This window comes from Dasypus novemcinctus, chromosome 10 (genome assembly GCF_030445035.2).
Source record: "Dasypus novemcinctus isolate mDasNov1 chromosome 10, mDasNov1.1.hap2, whole genome shotgun sequence".
Classification (NCBI taxonomy): Eukaryota; Metazoa; Chordata; class Mammalia; order Cingulata; family Dasypodidae; genus Dasypus; species Dasypus novemcinctus.
This window is the reverse complement of record NC_080682.1, coordinates 37,488,375-37,503,949: the sequence shown is the minus strand read 5'-3', so window position 1 is coordinate 37,503,949 and position 15,575 is coordinate 37,488,375. Positions and strand designations below refer to the sequence as shown.

The 15,575-nt window shown below is 41.0% G+C and overlaps 1 protein-coding gene across 1 annotated transcript; it reads right to left on the bottom strand.

Annotated features, from left to right (window-relative positions):
- Positions 1–3,706: 3,706 nt before the first annotated feature.
- LOC111762037 (uncharacterized) lies at positions 3,707–14,800 on the bottom strand. The gene is made up of 4 exons (XM_058306310.1): positions 14,761–14,800; positions 11,827–12,013; positions 8,122–8,299; positions 3,707–4,911 (listed from the first exon to the last, which is right to left on the bottom strand). The coding sequence occupies exons 1-4, from the start codon at positions 14,798–14,800 to the stop codon at positions 4,411–4,413; spliced, it is 906 nt and encodes a 301-aa protein (XP_058162293.1). The 3' UTR covers positions 3,707–4,410.
- Between the last annotated feature and the right edge of the window lie 775 nt (positions 14,801–15,575).

The following is a 15,575-nucleotide window of genomic DNA, read 5'->3' as shown; positions in this document are numbered from 1 at the left end:
AAAAAACACTGATTTTTTGCATATTAATCTTGTATACCGCCACTTTACTGAAGACATTTATTAGTTCTATGAGCTTTGTGGTGGATTTGTCAGCATTTTCTAGATATAGACTCATATCATCAGTGATTAATGAAAATTTACCTCTTGTTTTCCTGTTTGATTTATCTAGCCTAATCAGAAGCAAATATTTTAATTCTGTGCATTTTATATTTATTGCTCATCTTGTAAGTGCATTTGCCTTTTATTATATTTATAGGTTCTTTCCATTTTTCTGTCCTTTTTAAATTAAGTATGCTTTCTTTGAACTGCTTTTTGTCATAAACTTCATTTTTATATATGGCTCATGCCCCATAAATTTCAATTAGTCTTATTTGTAGAGCATTTATAATTTTAAAAATCTAACATTTGATATATTTCCTTTCAACTTTCCATTTTCGTGTTATTTATTTTTTCCCCTATATGTTCTCCAAGTGTCTTTCTTTTTTTTTTTTTTTAATCCTATTTTCAAAGAAGTTTTAGGTTACAGAAAAGTCACATAGAAAATATAGGGGACTCCTATGTACCCCACTCCTCCCCCCTTCACATTTTCCCCTATTAATAATGTCTTACATGAGTATGGTACTTCTGTTACAATTGATGAACAAATACTAAAGCATTCCACTAACCGTGTTCAATGGTTTACGTTATGGTTTATATTCCATTCTGTGCATACACTTTTACAGATTCTAACAAAATGTATAATGATCTGTATCCATCATTGCTAGATCTTGTAGTACAATTCCAATGTCTTAAAAATATCTCATTATTTCTTCGAACACACCCAAGCTTCCATTTGTTATCTTAATCCTTTTGACTAGAAATTTTTTGAAGTATTGTTCTGCTACTTATAAATTATCTGTGTGTGTGTTTGTGTGTGTGTGTGCTAATTTTCCTGAAAAATCTTCATGTGATTTTATTTTTGGAGGATATTTCAGTGAGTATTGAATTCTTTTTTTTTTTAAGATTTATTTATTTCTTTCCCTGCCCCCTGCTCTCTGTGTCCGTTCCTTGTGTGTTCTTCTGTGTTTGCTTGCATTCTTGTCATGTGGCACCGGGAAACAGTGTTGCTTTTCTTGTTGCATCATCTTGCCAAATCAGCTCTCCATGTGTCTGGTGCCACTCCTGGGCAGGCTGTGCTGTTTTTTTGTTTGTTTTCTCTATTTTAATCTTTCTTTCTTTCTTTTTTTTTTTTCGTTTTTTAAATTTATTGAAATATATCACTCATACATAAACATACATAAAGAATAAATGTATAATAGTTATGAACTTACAAAGCAAAAATAAATAGCATCAAACATATATAACATCTCATCCTACCAATACCTTGAATTGTTTTTAAACCTTTTTGACTGATGATTAAAGAGCATTGTCAAAATGTTACTACTAACCAAAGTATTTTTCCCTAACCAATCCTATGATTATTTTTATATCATTTAAATATGAACATACATAAACAATTAAGTATATAGTAAAAGTTGTGAACTTACAAAGCAAACATGCATGACATTGTATGGGGGTCACATACATCTACCCCCCACCAACACCTTACATTGTCATGAGACATTTCTTACAAACTATGAAAGAACACTGTCAAATCTTACTACTAAACATAGTTCTCATCTTACATTTGGTATGTTTTCCCCCAAATTCACCCTATTTTCATTTAACTATATATTTTTATGACAGAAATTGTAAACTTATAAAACAATAATGCACATGTGCAGAATTCCCAAACACCCTTCCATAATGTGGTGTGTCATTTACTACAGATGAAATAATATCATCTGATTATTGCCATGTCCATAGTGTACATCTGGCTTACATTTTCCATACTCCCTCCGTATCAGCACGGTACATCTTTTGCATAGATGCAAGATATAATATAATGGAAATTATAATATAATAACTACTAACCACAGGTCATAGGTCACTCCACCTGTATTTACCCATGCTTCTCCATATTCCCAACACCCTGCAGTAGTGATATACATTTGTTCTAGCTAACAAAGGACACTTTTGCATCTGTACTATCAAGGACAATTTTTACCCACCTCTTGGTTTACTGTGCTATCCAGTTCCTAGATTATTCTCAAGCATTCTGTCAATTAATTGGCATTTACATTACTAGACTTCCATATTCAGTCACATCCCCATTTATAAATTAGCTGTTACTCACTGTGTGTTACCATCCACTCTGTACATTTCCAAAATTTTACAGTAAGGCTAATTAAAACTTCTACATACATTAAACATCAGTAGTCCACTCAGTACTTCTCTTATCTCCTTTAAGAATCCACCACTTACCACCAGGGCTTGAAGATATTTTCCAATCATTTCTTCTAGAAGTTTTATGGTTCTTGTTTTTATTTTCAGTTTTTTAATCCATTTTGAGTTAATTTTTGGGTAAGGCATGAGATAGGGGTCCTCTTTCATTTTTTTTAGCTATGGATGTCCAATTCTTTCAGCACCATTTGTTGAATGGATTTTTCTGCCCAAGTTTTGTGAGTATGACTGACTTGTCAAAAATCAATTGGCCATAGCTGTGAGGGTCTGTTTTTGAACCATAAATTTGGTTCCATTGGTCTATTGTGTCTGTCTTTAGGCCAGTACCATGCTGTTTTTACCACTAGAGGTAGGTTTATGACTTAAGGTCTGGAGATGAGGTTTCACTTTTCCTTTTTATGATGTTTCTGGCTATTCAGGACTCCTTAACTTTCCAATTAATTTAATGATCATGTTTTCAATTTTTTTCTTTAATGCTGGTGGATTTTTTATCTGGATTGTATTAAATCTATATATCAATTTGAGTAGAATTGACATCTTAATGATATTAGCCTTCCAATCCATGAGCATGAAATGTTCTTCCAATTATTTATGGCTTTTAAAATTTGTTTTAGAATTGAGTTGCAGTTTTCTGAATACAAGTGCTTTACAACATTGGTTAAGTTTTATCCTATTTGAGTTTTATCTGTCATATTTTATTTTCACCACTCTTTTGACACGTTTATTTACTTTTATTGATATAATCTTCATTTCTAGACTCTCTTCTAGGCTTCTCGCTCCTGTCTTTTGTTTTCAGGCTCTAGCATACCCTTTAGTATTTCCTGAAAATCTGGTCTCTTGCTTAGAAATTCTCTCAGTTTCTGTTTATCTCTGAATATTCTAATTTCACCCTCATTTTTGAAAGACAGTCTTGCTGGATATAAGATTCTTGGCTGTAAGTTTTTCTCTCATAGTATCTTAAATATATCAGACCACTGTCTTCTTGCCTCCATTGTTTCTGGTGAGAAATCAGCACTTAATCTTTTTGGATTTCCCTTATTTGTTATGCATTGCTTTTCTCTTGCTGTTCTCAGAATTCTCTCTTTGTCTTTGGTCTTTGACATTCTGATGAGTATGTGTCTTTGAGTTGGTCTATTTGGATTTTTTCGGATGGAAGTACATTCTGCTTCTTGGACAGGAATATCTATATCCTTTGATAAGGTTGGGAAATTTTCTCCCATTATTTCTTTAAATATTCCTTCTGCCCCTTTTCCCTGCTCTTCTCCTTCTGGAACACTCATGTGAGGTGAGGAGCCCCCGCTTCTCTAGACAGGGGGCTCGGGGTGGGGAGGCGCAGGCGTGAGAGGATGCACAGTGACTCGAAGGACAACTGCGGAGATGAGGCGGATGACGCAGGTCTACTTTATTGAGGAAGTACAAGCAGTTTTATAGAGTATGAAGAGAGGGGATTGGTGGAGGGTGATTGGGTTCTGATAGGCTAGATTAGCTGTTGTTACCTTATAAGGGCATAGAAGCAGAACTCGTCTACTAGGCTGGTCAGTAGTTACTAGGGAGAGCTTAAATTTGAGAGGGCTGAGCTGGATAGCTTGCTGATAGGTGGAAGAGAGCAGGTGTGTCTTTATGAGGTAGGAGGCCCTGAGATTGGCCCAGACAGAGGTGGTGTGAGGGGGCATGCGTGAGTTTCCCCTGCGGGGAGGCATAGGTGCATACCTCGTCCCAAGGGGCCAACCAAGGGAGGCGTATTTCGTGCCTCAGACCTCAGAGGCGGCCAGTTCTGAGAGCCAAACTTCTGCATGCTTGCTCTCAATTCCCCCTTTGTTTTCTTTTAAGGCTAGGGTGGAGATAGCCAGAACTCGCTGGTCCTGCTTTAACGCGGTTAGGGAGGTAAAGACATGCCTGAACACTATGAGAAGAATAACAGCTATTAGGAAAAGGATACCATAGAAAATGAGATTGGCAGGGTTGAAAAATTGGGTGAACTTATTGAGTAGCTGACTGAGGAGGCTAATAGTAAATTTGGGGACAATGAGGTCATTAAAGGTTTCTATGTCATGCTGCAGAGAGAGGGTATAATTCCAAAAGGATTGGTTATAGGATTGGCAACACTGCCAAAGGCTGTAAGTAAGAGAGCGTCTGGGGGGGGGGAGTAAGAGAAACAGTGAGAGTTATCCATGTGGGTACGAAGGTGGGGTTGCATGGTAGCTGTAGAGAGCAGTTGCTTAGGATGAGTTGGGGGAAAACAAGGCTCTGCGGGGAAAGGAAAAGGAATCCAGGAGGATGACGGACTGCCACCCAGACCTCCATGGCCTGGCCTGTAGAGGCGAGCGAGAGCATAGCAAGCAGCAGGGCAACGAGGTTAGGGGGCTTCGTTGGGCCGGTGACTCTGGCTCTCCTATACAGGCAGATCAGGGCGGTGATGTCTGGAGCTTCATCCGACATGTTGAGGTGTTGTATCTGGTGTTGGAGAGCTCGCATCCGCCGGCGGTCCCTCCGGGACGGCTTCCATGGACCCTGATTGGGTTGGTTTGGTCTCTCCGGTTGCTGGGTGGACATTCCTTCCAGGGATCCAGATGGGCTGTGGGACGTTATCTGGAAAAATACAAGCAAACCCTCATCCTTGGGTTAGAAGGAGGCTAGGTCCCTGCCAGTTGTTGGATTCTGGGTTCTTCCAATATACGAGGGGAAGAGGAGTAGATATTCTAGAGGGCCCCCAATGCTTATGCATTGGTGAGAGGCCATTCTTGTCAAATGTCATCAAATTTAAGTGTATTAGGCATGACATTAATAGCTCATCTGGTGTAGCTTGGGGCTGTATACCCCTCTCTTTTTCAATGAGAACCTTTAAGCGATGGTGCGTATTTTCTACTATGGCTTGACCTTGTGGATTGTATGGGATGCCAAAATGGTGTGTGATGTTGTACGTTCTGATAAAATTTGGAACTCTCTGCTAGTATAGGCAGGGCCATTGTCTGTTTTTAGGTCCCAAGCCACTCCCATGAACAGGATGACTTGTCGCAGTGCCTTTATGCAGTGCCTAGCCTTTTCACTGGAAAAACACAAGCATACCCTCGTATCTGGGTTAAGAGGGGGCTGGGTCCCTTCCATTGCTGATATTGTGGGTCTTTCCAATATACTAGTGGAAGTGGTGTGGGGACGTGGGAGGGTCCCCAGTGTTTATGTATAGGGGAAAGGCCTTTATCATCAAATGTGAACAGATTGATGTGTATAAGTGCTCTGGTGATGATTTCATCTGGAGATGCAGGCTGGAGGGACTGCTCCTTTTTTATTAATTGTTTGAGCAGATGATGGGTGTGTTCAATGATGGCTTGTCCTTGGGGGTTGTATGGAATGCCGAAATGATGTGTAATATTGTACATTTGGATAAATTGTTTGAATGAGTCGCTGCGATAAGCAGGCCCATTGTCTGTTTTAACATCCCAAGGCACACCCATAAATAAAATGGCTTGTCTGAGCGCTTTGATGCAGTGTTTTGCCTTCTCTCCTGCAAGTGCAGCAGCATATGTTATGCCAGAGAAGGTGTCTTTTATAACATGTACATACTTAAGTTTGCCAAAGCTGGATACATGGGTAACATCTAACTGCCATCGGGCATTGGGCTTGAGCCCTCTAGGGTTTACTCCTTGTGGCTGTAGGGGGCCTAAGGGTAAAAAGGGGGCACATGTGGCACATGATCGTACAAGATGTTTGCATATTTCTTTGGTCAGGTTGGGTAGTAATTGATGGAGAGATGCTGCAGAAAAGTGAAATCTAGCATGTAGATTTTTGGCTTGAGTTATAAGGTCTTCAGAGAGTATAAAGATAATGAATGTTTGTACATTCCTATCAGCTAATTCGTTCCCGGCGGTTAAAGGTCCGGGAAGGCTGGAATGACTACGTATATGGGATACATACCATGGGTGATATCTCTGTTGAATAGTCTCTTGGAGAGTGATGATAGCTCTATCTAATGGTGCTTCCTTGGGTGTAAATATACTAAATGCTAGAACTTTACATAATTGACATGCATATTGGCTGTCTGTAAAAATATATTTACTGGGCAATTGGGATATGCTTGCAAGGCTGCCACTATAGCCAGCAATTCTCCTCTTTGAACTGAGTCTTTTAAAAGGAATTGTTTTGTTAAGGGATTGGCACAATGGTGGTACACAACATAGCCATAAGCTGTTTTTGATGCATCAGTAAAGATTGTTATGGCATGTGGAATAGCTGTTTTTGAGGGGAATGCATGTCCAGGGCTTTGCAATTAAAACAGGTTGCGTTTTGAGAGAGGGCCATAGCTTCTGCAAGTGTTTTTGCTAGGGTGGTAGCTAGTATTTGGGTATTTTGGTCTAAGTCCTTGCAGGCTAAGATCCAGTCATGGATGTCGGCAGTCCTAATGGGGCCTATAGCTTGTTTACATACTGAATTTGCTCTTTGCAAAATTAGCTTGCGGGCAAAAGCCTCTTGGGCTTGTTCGTTTTCTACCTTTCTAGTGCAAGCTTCTTGTACTCGGGATACAAAGGTGGAAAAGTCTTCATCTTTTTTTGAATGAGTTTAGTAAATTTGTCAGTTTTAGTAGCTGAGCAATTTTTAAAGGCCCTTAAAGCACATTGTCTTACTTGATCCCAGTATGGTGGAGGAGCTTGTAAGTACACTGCTGGGTTGGTGTAGACCCTGTCCCGAGGAGACATTCTAGGTTAAGTGGTACTCCTCTGTTTCGATTTTCTTCTGCTTGCCTTTCACATTGGTCCTGATAGTGGGCTTTCCAATTAATATACTGTCCAGAAGTAAGGACTGCTCGTGCTAATTGATGCCAATCCCGTGGGGTGTTAAGGTTAATGCCTATATTATCTAGTAACTCTTGGGTATAAGGGCTATTAAGCCCATCATCCCGGACCGCCTCCCTAAGACGTTTTATATCGGTATGCTCAATGGGGTACCAAGGGAGTGGTCTTTGTGGTGTTCGCTTGAGATTTACTGGGAATATTTGAGCCTCGGGGGTGAGCGTAGGCCACAAGTTATCATCCCCTGAGGATACTTTTTCTTCCTTAGACTTATTAGTTCCCAACATTGCGTTATAAGCACTCTGACTGGCGTCACGAGCACGGCACATTTCCTGAAAATAAGCTTCAGACAGCTCGGGCCATAATTGGGAGTGTTGTTTAAAATCAGGTTGTCTGAAGAGGACAAATAAGGGGCTCCTTTCTTGATTTGCTTTTTCGATATTAGAGGCTCGGGCTACTTGGGGATAATTGGTGCATTGTTCCTCCACGCCACCAGGTGGCGCTGATGGAAAGGGAGCACTAGGAAGCTTGGCGTAGCCGTGCTTCCGCTTTTGCTCCCGGGAGGAGGGCAGAAGTTCAGGGTATAGTGACTTCCGATTTTGATCTGGAGAAGAAGGCGGAAATTCCTTTGTGCAGCTAGAAGATGGGTGATCCGCCATCTTAGCTTCCACTTTTTCTAAAAGGTTATTCATTTGAAACACCAGAGAGGCATCGTCGTCCTCGTCGGAGGAGTCGGAATTCTCAGGTTTGGTTTCAACTGGGAAGGTTTCTGTGGGGGGAACACTGCCTTGAAGGCAGGATTTAATGGTGATCAGGGTAGGGATTAACCCCGGGGGAAAGGTTCTTTTTTCATGCTGCATGGAGGTAGTTACCCTGTCAATTAAGAGTCTATAAGTATCTGGATCCCACAGGTTCACTGTGGATTGAAGGGGAGAAGGAGGTCCCAATAGCATTGTAGCTGTCGGACCAATACTTTACAGCGGTGGCAATCTAAGAGTGCGGCAAGCGCCCGTACCTGCGGAGCCTGTCGTTTAGAAAGCGCGGAGCCCATGGTGGGGGCGAGAGGCCGGCGAGGGGGTCTTACCTGAGGTTTGCCAAGGGTCCCTGTTCGGGCGCCAGTTGAGGCAGGGCCTCGCAGCAGGTAAGACCGACGCGAGTGATGCTCACGGAGACTGGCTGATGGTGCAGGTCCACTTTATTAAGGAAGCGATCAGACTTTTATAGAGGGTAAGGCAACGTGGGTGTACACTATTGGAGGATGTGTTGTGGCATTGCGATTGGTGCACGTAAGCTGTTACTAGGGAGAGAGTCTGAAGCAAAGGGCCTGGCACTGGCGCTATGGCTGGCACTTTGGAGTGGGCTTTCAAGGAGGTGGATTATCTACCTCATACTTGATGCCTGCAGGGGAGGCACGTATCAACCTCAGACCCTGGTTTCATCTACTTGCGCCAGCCATATTTTTGCCTGCCTGCAGACCCTTCCCTCACTCATGACCCATATATTTACAGCCTTTTGCTGTCATTTAGTTCCCTGAGACCTTGTTCAATTTTTTCTATTCTTTTCTTCATCTCTTGTTTTGTAGTTCACTTTCAGAGGTCATTTCTTCAAGTACACCAATCCTTTCTTCTGCCTCCTCAAATCTGCTATTATATGATTTCAATGTTTTTTTTTTAAAATTTCACTGATTGCACCTTTCGTTCCCATAAGATCTGCTCTTTTTCTATGTGTGTTTTCAAATTCTTCTTAGTGCCCATCCAATGTCTTCTTAATATCCTTAATCTCTTTAGCCATCTCATTGAATTTATTAAGGAGATTTGTTTGAACATCTATAATTAGCTGTCTCAACTCCTTCATGTCATCTGGAGGCTTATCTTGTTCATTTAACTGGGCCATAGCGTTTCTTGGTGTGGACTGTAATTTTTTGTTGGTGTCTTTGCATCTGCCTTACTAGATTATTTTTTTCTGGGTGCAGTTTTTCTCTTTAGTTTGGGTTTCCTATCATTTCTCCCTTGCTGGTTATGCTATTAGCTGTGGAGGCTCAAGCTGCCCTCATTGCACCAGGGACCAATGAAGTTTCTCCCAATTTTCTCCTTTGCCAGGAGTAGGAACAGAGTCACAGCTATGTGTAATGATCTACATACAGGCCTAGACTGTAAATGTAGACTGATGAAGCTTCACATCGCTTTCTCACCTACCTGGGGAAAGGATGGAACTGCAGGTATGGGCAGCAATCTATGCAGTGCGGGTCTAAGACGAATGTGGTTGCCCTGGTATACTTTTGATTTTCAATCTTTGCCACCCAAAGTTCCCTGCAGTTACCTGTATACGCTGGGGCAGGTCTCCTCAGCCTCCTCTCTGCCAGAGGCAGGGCTGAAGCCTAGGCAGGCTGCAGGCTGATCTGAGTAAAAGAAACTAGTTCCTTCCGACACTGAGAATTTCAGTCAGCCCTGCCTTCCCTCAGGCTGGGAGCAATGTCAGAATGATGGCTACTGGCCTCTTACTTACTTGGGGTGGTTCTCACCCCAGCTGTTCCCAGGATTATCTCTTAGCCAGCCAAGTCTCCCAATCAGTAGCTGAAATCAGCAGCCAACAATCTCCTCCTCCTCTGTTTCTGGGAAATGGAGCTTCCAATTCTTGTCACAGAATATCTCCTGGCTTGGCTTGTGCTGCCAGAGTAGGATGATTACCAGTCCCCTCCACTTGGCTGGTAATTTACCAGAGAGGCTTGCACAGGTCCCTGCAGCTTCCTCCCTGCTGGAGGTGGCACTGGGGCCTAGGCTAGACCTGCAATATGATCTGGATGGGAAGAAGCCAGTCCCCACCAGCATGGGGATTTTCAGTCTGCCTTGCTTCCCCTTGTGCCAGATGTGGAGTTAAGATGGCAGCTCCCAGTTTTTTTCTGACCTGGATAGGCTCAAACTTTTGCTGTTCTCAGGGTTATACTGCATCCCACTGAATTTCCTCATCATAGTTGAAATTGGTGCCCAACCGTCTCTTCCTCCCTGTTTGGGGAAGTGGATCTTTCAATTCCAGCCACGGAACTGCTCCTGAGGTGACCTGTGCCTCCAGTGGAGGATTGGCACTGGCCTCCAGGGTGTGGAGCCTCTACTTATGAGTCTTCTCTGCAGCTAGGCAATCTCCTCCTTCCACTCTCCTAAGAACACTGCAGGATGCTCTTTTGGTCTCCGGAGTTCCCAAACAAGTGCTTCAGCTAGCTCCAGAGAGCTCTAGGTGTTTGCTAACTGCCCTGTAGCAGGAGCTGAATCTAGGAGCTCCTTACTCTCCCATCATTTTGCTGGTTCTCTTTTGTGTACTGTTTTTTTCACGTGGGGATGCTCTCCTTGCAGGGCACACTCCTTGCACATGGGTCACCCCTATGTGGGAGACACCCCTGTATGGCACAACACTCTTTGCACATGGCAGCACTGCACATGGGTCAGCTCACCACACAGGTCATGAGGCACTGGGTATTGAACTCTGGACCCTCCATATGGTAGGCAGATGCTCAATCAGTTGAGCCAGAACTGCTTCCCAATATTGAATTCTTTGGTGACAGTTACTATCATTTGGTACCTTAAAATGTCTCCCCTTATGTTTCGGTTTGGATCTTTTTTTTTTAGTAAACTTCATTGGTATTCTGTATAATCACATATTTGTGCATTTGTCACTTCAATCATTTTTAGAGGATTTCATTATTCCAATAATAATAATAATAATAAATCTCATCACCTCTTTATCTCTCTATGCTTCCCTGCACATAGCTGCTATTCTGTTGCCATCTCTCTTGTTTATTTGTACTTATATTTTGAAAAAAGGTTTATATATGATGAGTCACCAGTATTTGTATTTTACATAAGATGTTATACAGTCCCATGTTGCATTTTTCTACCTTTACTTCTGGTAATATACATGACCATTTACTTACCCTTTTCACAACTGTCATAACCATTTAATTGTTCTGCTAGTAATAAACACTATAGCATATCAATAGTTTTGATGGTCACATTTACTTCAGACCTTAAGAGGGGATTTTCCCATTACTTTCAAAACTTCAAACCTGATAGTACCTACGAATTCAAAATAGAAGATTCATTAACCCAGACTTTCCTTTTCCAGAAAATTGAAGAGACTCTCAAGACAGTAATTATGTTCAGAAAGACTTAATTACCTTAGCTCATTAATACTTACAAGCAAATACATTAAAGAAATCCCAAAATGTTTGATAAGGTAACAGGGCAGGTTGTTCTGAATATTTTCCTCAGTACACCATCAGAATGCAGAGTTCCCCCTATGGTGGGAAAAACTGTTTCTGGACTTTGGATAGACTGAGAACCAGCCTCTCACTGATACAAACCAAGTGTCTGGGGCAGGTTCTTCAAATAAGATACAGGGATGACACCCTCATGAAGGAGAGGTGGGAAGGATTAAACAAAATAGTATATATAAAACTTCCAGCACAACACCTGACATTTAGTCAAAATTTGCTCAATAACTGGTGGCAATTAGTACTCTGAAATTTTAAAGTAATCCAACCACCTGATGTCTTAATTTAATGAGTTAATAAAGTATGTTCAGAAGAAAAATCTACTCCCAAGAATTTAAGAAACTACAGTTCTCTAGGATAACTCCATGCAAAAAAACGCATAAAGGTTACAATTAAACCAATTCAGTTGGTCCTTAACCCAAAGCGAGAATTAAACCCCTGTCTTCCAAGCCAAACCCTTGGCGCAGCTCCAGATACCACGCCTCCTCTGCAACATCCCATGGTGCGGCTGATTCCACAGGGTCGTCTGCGCTGGCCGAAACCCGGAGACTAGGGCAACTGTAGCCCCAGCAATCCCCGCAGGGCACCCTCCATGCCAAGCTCCTTCTGTTGCTCCTCTTCCGCCTTCCAATATTTCTACCACCTTGCAGTAGAGCAACATTCTTTTATTTGCAAGTACAACACTTATCTACCACCAAAATCACTGTTATACAGTCTCAAGTTTTATTTTCCTCTAGCTGGCTTTTAATTAACATTAGTCTCACTAGAATTACCCTTTTGGACACAATCACATTTGTAAATCAGCAATGTTTGTTATACTCCTTATAATGTGCTACCATCAACTCCATCCATTACCACATATTTAAAATTGACCTTATTAAACATTCTACATGCATTCATCATCAGATCCCCTATCTCAGCTCTCATTTTGTCTCCCAATAACCTATACTCCATAGTAAAATTCCATAAGTTTAATCATTATATTTAGTCCATATCAGTGAGACCATATGATATTCCTCATTTTGTGTCTGACTTATTTCACTCAACATATTGTACTCAACGTTCATCCATGTTATCATGTGCTTCTATAGATCATTTCTTTTACAGCTGAATAGTATTGCATCATATGTATATAAAATATTTTGTTTACCCATTCATAGGTTGAGAGGCACTTAGACAGTTTCCACCTTTTAGCAATTGTGAATATTGCCACTACAATCATTACTGTACAAATACCTGTTCTGGCTCTTGCTTTCAGTTCTTTGAATATATTCCAAGTAGTGGGATTGCTGGATCATATGGTAGTTCTATATTTAGATTACTGAGGAACCACCAACCAGCTCCTACAGAGGCTGCACCATTTTACATTCCCACCAACAGGGAACTAGTGTTCCTATTCTCTGTTTCTTCTACAGCATTTGTAACACTCTGTTTTAAAAAAACAAAAGAAAACAAAACAAAAAAAACAATAATTCTGTATGGCATGAAATATCTCACTGTAGTTTCGATTTGCAGTTTCCTAATAACTGTGATGTTGAGCATCTCTTCATGTGCTTTTTGGTTATTTGTATTTTGTCTGGAAAAAATATATATTCAAATCTTTTGCTCATTTTTTTTTTACTTTTTTAACTTTTTAATTTAAGTTTGTAATTCATACACGAAGATCCATAAGCAATAAGTACATAGTTTACATTCTGAACTTACAAAACAAACCTGTTTATCAACATACAGTTCTTCCATACACTATCCCACCAACAACAACTTGCATTTTTTGTGAAAAAAATTGTTACAAACTATGAAAGAGCATTGTCAACACGTTGCTACTAACTCTATAGCCAATATCTTACATTTGGCGTATTTTCCCCCAACCCACCCAGTTAATGTCACCCTGTATTAGTATTATATCTTTGTTATACTTCATGAGAGAATGTTCTCTTATTGTTCTGTTAATCACAGTCCATCTTCTACCACAGGATTCATTATGTTACAGTCTTAGGTTTTGTACAATCTATTTGAAGTGTTCACTAAGTGGTTCTCAAAGAGTTGTGCTGTTATCACCTCAGCCAAGTTTAAAATATTTTCATTACCGCAAAAGGAAAAATCCTATATCCCTTCATACCCCCCTATTATTGTCCCTTAGAATTGGTATTTTTTGCCATTGCTGCAAAAATGCTACAATATTACTGTTAACTATAATCCATAATTTACATGAGTCATGAATAAAAGGAAGCTAGAGAATAAAGCAAGAACACTATAACATAGTGATTTTGGTGGTGAAGATTGTGGTTAATAGCATAAGAATGTTCTTCCTTTACAAAGTGTTAAGTATGTGGTGATACATGGGAAAATTACAGTTACTTTACTTTTAAACATTAAAAAATAGAATCGTCTTCCTTCCTCTGCAGCTTTAGACTATTTTGAAGTTTAGAACTTACTACAACTTTATATATATATATATATATATATATATATATAATTTTGGGAGGCTGAAATACCCTCATTTGAATGATGGTTTTCCCATGAGACTGGGAGTTTTGGTTTATTTCTTGCTGGGGTTTCAGTCTAATGTTGTACCTGGCACATAGTAAGCACTTAATATTTATATGAGAAAGATAAATTCCAAGAAGTTTACTACTTTTTTCCAGGAATTTTAGGTGGGAATTATTTCTTAAGCAGATATTAAGTACCCCCTATATGCACAGGGACGTTACTAAGCAACTTACACATTTTCTTTTACAAAGACTCTCCTGCAACCCTATGAGAGATCATTCTCGGTATGGGGCATCACGGGACTAATTGTTGAGTAAATTAACAAGGTATGAACCTGGGATCCAAACTCTGCCCTCCCTGGCTCTTTAGTCTTTCCTCTCTGCACAGTCTCACAAGTTGTAATTTTGTGGTAGCTTTAGATGAAGATACTGCTCCTCTGCCTCTCCATTAACTCAGGTCTTGATTACCTCTCCTCTCCACTCCTGCAATGAATGCTTAGCTTTCCTCTCAACCTCCAACCCATACTATAATTTACTCCCAGATTATGCTTCCAAGGAAAAATCTCTTCCCTGACCATTCACTTTCAGGGGTTGCCTATTGGCTTGAGCAGAATTGTTTAGAGCTCCTAGAACATTTACTCCATTGTGGGAAGCTGCCTCTGGCATTGGTATCGTATTGGCCATCTTGTTACTAAACTCTATTTTTAGACACTAACCTGGTTAAGTTTCTGTTTCCCCACCCTTGCTGAAGTAATTAAGTTTCTATTCTTATGCCACTCCCCCAGGCTCTGATTGGGCACTCCCTAAGAGAGCACGAAAGTCTTTCCATGGACGTTGCCAAACAACCATCTGCCCATCGTGTGTGGTGCAAAATTCAAAATCTAGTTACCCAATCATTTACCGACATATGTGCTGTCATCAGTATGTACCACCTCCTTCATCCCTGGCTATAAATACCCCTGATCGACCCTCAATAAATGAGACTTGATCAGAAACCTGTCTTGTCTCCATTCTTTGTGTCTCTTGTCCCTTTCATTCCCACTCCCTCCCTCAGGTCTCGGTTCGACTGACTCGTGGGTCAGGTCAAGTGGCGACTGAACAGGGACCAGAGTATGACGGATGAAGTGAGGAACACTTATCGAGGAGCTGGCCAGGACGAGGAGCTGACCAGGACGCGAGAATTGGAGGATGCCGCAAGGGAACCTGCCTCTCAGTTGAAGCCTCAGTAAGTGATCGGCGATCATGGGGCAAGAAATGAGCCAGCATGAGACATTTGTAGAAGGTCTCCAAGAGGCATTACAGACATGAGGAGTAAAGGTGAAAGTAAAATAGTTATTGAGGTTTTTTGAGTTTTTGAAGGAAGTATGTCCATGATTTCCTCAAGAAGGAACTATGGATGAGAGAAGATGGAAAAGAGTAGGGGATGCTTTACAGGACTTTTACAAAACTTTTGGCCCTGAAAGAATCCCAGTAACCACATTCTCATATTGGAATCTCATTAATGATATTTTAAGTATTCGCCATAGGGACGTGGTGGTGGCAAATGTTATTAAGAAGGGTGAGGAAATTTTGCAAGAAGGGCAGGGGCTGGAGGCTCTAGCCACCAGCCCTAAGAAATCAGCAGACTGCCCAAAGTCCAACCCGCCTGATGCATCTGGAGCGTCGGGTCTGGAGGAGGACTTGATCTCGCTAGATAGCGAGGAGGACAGGAAGCCT

What these genes read in the sequence shown, in the direction of transcription:
- LOC111762037 (XM_058306310.1), bottom strand. Translation starts at nt 14,800, where the DNA reads ATGAAGGAGGTGGTACATACTGATGACAGCACATATGTCG. An exon ending in TATCTGGAGCTGCGCCAAGG is followed by an intron (nt 8,300 to 11,826) that starts GTTTGGCTTGGA and finishes TCCTTAATAAAG; the next exon opens with TGGACCTGCACCATCAGCCA. An exon ending in CTAAACGACAGGCTCCGCAG is followed by an intron (nt 4,912 to 8,121) that starts GTACGGGCGCTT and finishes GTATTTTTCCAG; the next exon opens with ATAACGTCCCACAGCCCATC.